General features: G+C 42.3%; 2 protein-coding genes across 8 annotated transcripts in view; both read left to right on the plus strand.

Moving 5' to 3' along the window:
• The window catches only part of LOC113829231 (uncharacterized PE-PGRS family protein PE_PGRS54), a 145,898-nt gene that overhangs the window by 55,168 nt on the left and 88,230 nt on the right, over window positions 1-2,500 (plus strand). The window lies entirely within an intron of this gene.
• The window catches only part of LOC138861649 (mucin-22-like), a 26,357-nt gene that overhangs the window by 1,795 nt on the left and 22,062 nt on the right, over window positions 1-2,500 (plus strand). Inside the window, exon 3 of the mRNA XM_070121475.1 lies at window positions 1,080-1,183. Within this exon, the coding sequence (XP_069977576.1) occupies window positions 1,080-1,183 (104 nt within the window). The remainder of the gene's footprint in view (window positions 1-1,079; window positions 1,184-2,500) is intronic.

Genomic DNA, 2,500 nt, shown 5'->3' on the forward strand with positions numbered 1-2,500 from the left:
GTATGTATATATATGCACACACACACACACACACACACACACACACACACACACACACACACACACACACACACACACACACACACACACACATGTATATATACATATATATATGTATATATATGTATATATATATATATACATATATATATATATATATATATATATATACATACATATATATACATACATATTCACAAATTCTCTTCCTGCAAAGGCTGATTTCCCGAGCGAAGAGCGGCCAGCCCCCACCCGTGTCATTCATCCTCGGATCCCGACGGCGGCCGAGCCTCGAACCCCCCCCCCCGCAGAAGGCCGCCCCGCAGGCGCCGTCGGGAAGGCCGCAGAACCCCCATCCACCCCCACCCCCCACCTGACTCTCCCTGGGGGTGGGGGTGGGCGTGGTACATCCGGTCATCTTTTTTTTTTTCTTTTTTTTTTTTCTAAACACCTGGAATTAACACAAGCAACGCCGGATGTCAGATGATTCTCCGTAATGAACTATTTCTTCTGCCGAAATCTCCCTCCACTTCCGGCCGTCGGTATCCGGTGTGGGAGGTCACTCTCGGCGCTAAAAAAAAGAAAAGAAAAAAGAAAAAAGAAAAATATATATTAAATCAAAACGAATCTCCATGGGCAGCGTGATGAGGGTGGGGTGGGGGTGGGGAGGGGGCGTGATGGGAGGGGGATGGGGGAAGAAGTCGAAAATAAGTAGGTAGAAATAAGTACGTAAAAGAAACGAGAAACAATTAACTAAGCATACAGAATCTAAGTAAAGAAATAAGAAAAAAATGAATAAGCAAAAAGAAACAGTAAAGAAAATAAATAGAAAAAAATAAAATACAAATAAGCAAAATATAAAACAAGCATAAACAAATGAATCAGTAAAAAAGTAAATAAAAGAAAAACAAAAATACAAATAAACAAAATACAAAACAAACATAAACAAATCAAGTAAAGTAAATACAACAAAGCAAAACCCCAAACCTAACACACTTGCCAAAAAAAAAAAAAAAAAAAAATCCAAAAAAAAATCCTCAGAAGGCCAGAAGACAATAAATCCTCGACGCAAGAATCAGACTTTCTCATGGGCGTGAAATCCCCAGAATATTCCTCAAGACGTGACTCACTTTTGGCCATAAATCTCCGTGTTGCTCAGAGGTTACTCCAGGCTGTGGAAGGGGTAGTTTACATGTTTTTATTATCAATATCATTATTATTATTCCCGTCATTATTATTATCATTATCATCATTAACATTATCATTATCATCATTAACATTATCATTATCATCATTAACATTATCATTATCATCATTAACATTATCATTATCATCATTAACATTATCATTATCATCATTAACATTATCATTATTTTTATCATTACAGTTACTAATATCATCATTATCATCTTTATCTCTGTTATCATTATCATTATTATAATCCTCATTATCAATATCATTTCGCCCCACTAACGCCACCAGTTCCTGCGAGCCCCAGAGAGACGCCCCTGAAGCCGCCACCTGGTCTCGACGGACGCCCACCCACGTGACAAGCGCCCACGCCCTCCCCTCCTGGGCTCGTCTCCTTTGCCGGAGCGCCACGAGGAGTGTTGCGGGTCCTCGTCCTCGTAGCTAGCGTGGCGTGAATGATGCCCCTCCTTCACACGCGGCTTGGAGGATGGAGGGGGAGGGAGGGAAGGTGGGTGGGAGGGGAAGGGAGGCGGGGAAGGTGGGCGAGAGGGAAGGGAGGAGATGAAGGTGGGAGAGAGAGAAGGGAAGGAGGGTATGAGGGAGAAGGATGGGAAGAGGGATGAGGTGGAGGAAGGAAGGAGAAAGGGAGAGGAGTAAGGCGAAGAGAAAGAGGGGGAGGAAGAGATAAAAGAAGCGGGAGATGGGAGAAGGCGGGGAGGAAAGAAATATGACAGAGAGTGAGAGAGAGAAGATAGCTATATATATAACTACGACATGAACATCACAAAGTCAGAACAATTACACGTCCCTTCGTTAGTCACAACACATATTTATACTAAAATAATACCCACACACCCCACACCGCACATCCAAAACCAACCCAACACAATACCAATATTACAAGGACCTGAAACAAGGCGAATATCTCCATGTCAGATAATGGATGTCACTGATATTTTAGGATAATTCAAGTCGATCCACCACAGCGTCGGAGAATCCAGCGCCATGACACGCCGGGAAAAGTCGAATTTCTTAGTCATAACAAAAACAAAGATGGCGTCAAGAGAAGGAAATCGATAAGACTGCTTGATCAAGTGTTTGCCAATTTTCCCTTTTAATTCCATGCATTGATTGCCATGGCGCATGTTGCTTTGATTAAAGAGGCAGAGGAGAATTCGCAAGCACCGGGGGAACAGTTTCTTGCACCGAAGGGGATTTATGAGACAAGTTCCACCATTATGATCTCTAAGACACATCTTGCTTGTGTTCTTTTTTTTCTTCTTTTTTTTCCCAATCCGGCACCCTAACG

Source organism: Penaeus vannamei, chromosome 4, assembly GCF_042767895.1.
Source record: "Penaeus vannamei isolate JL-2024 chromosome 4, ASM4276789v1, whole genome shotgun sequence".
Lineage (NCBI taxonomy): Eukaryota > Metazoa > Arthropoda > Malacostraca > Decapoda > Penaeidae > Penaeus > Penaeus vannamei.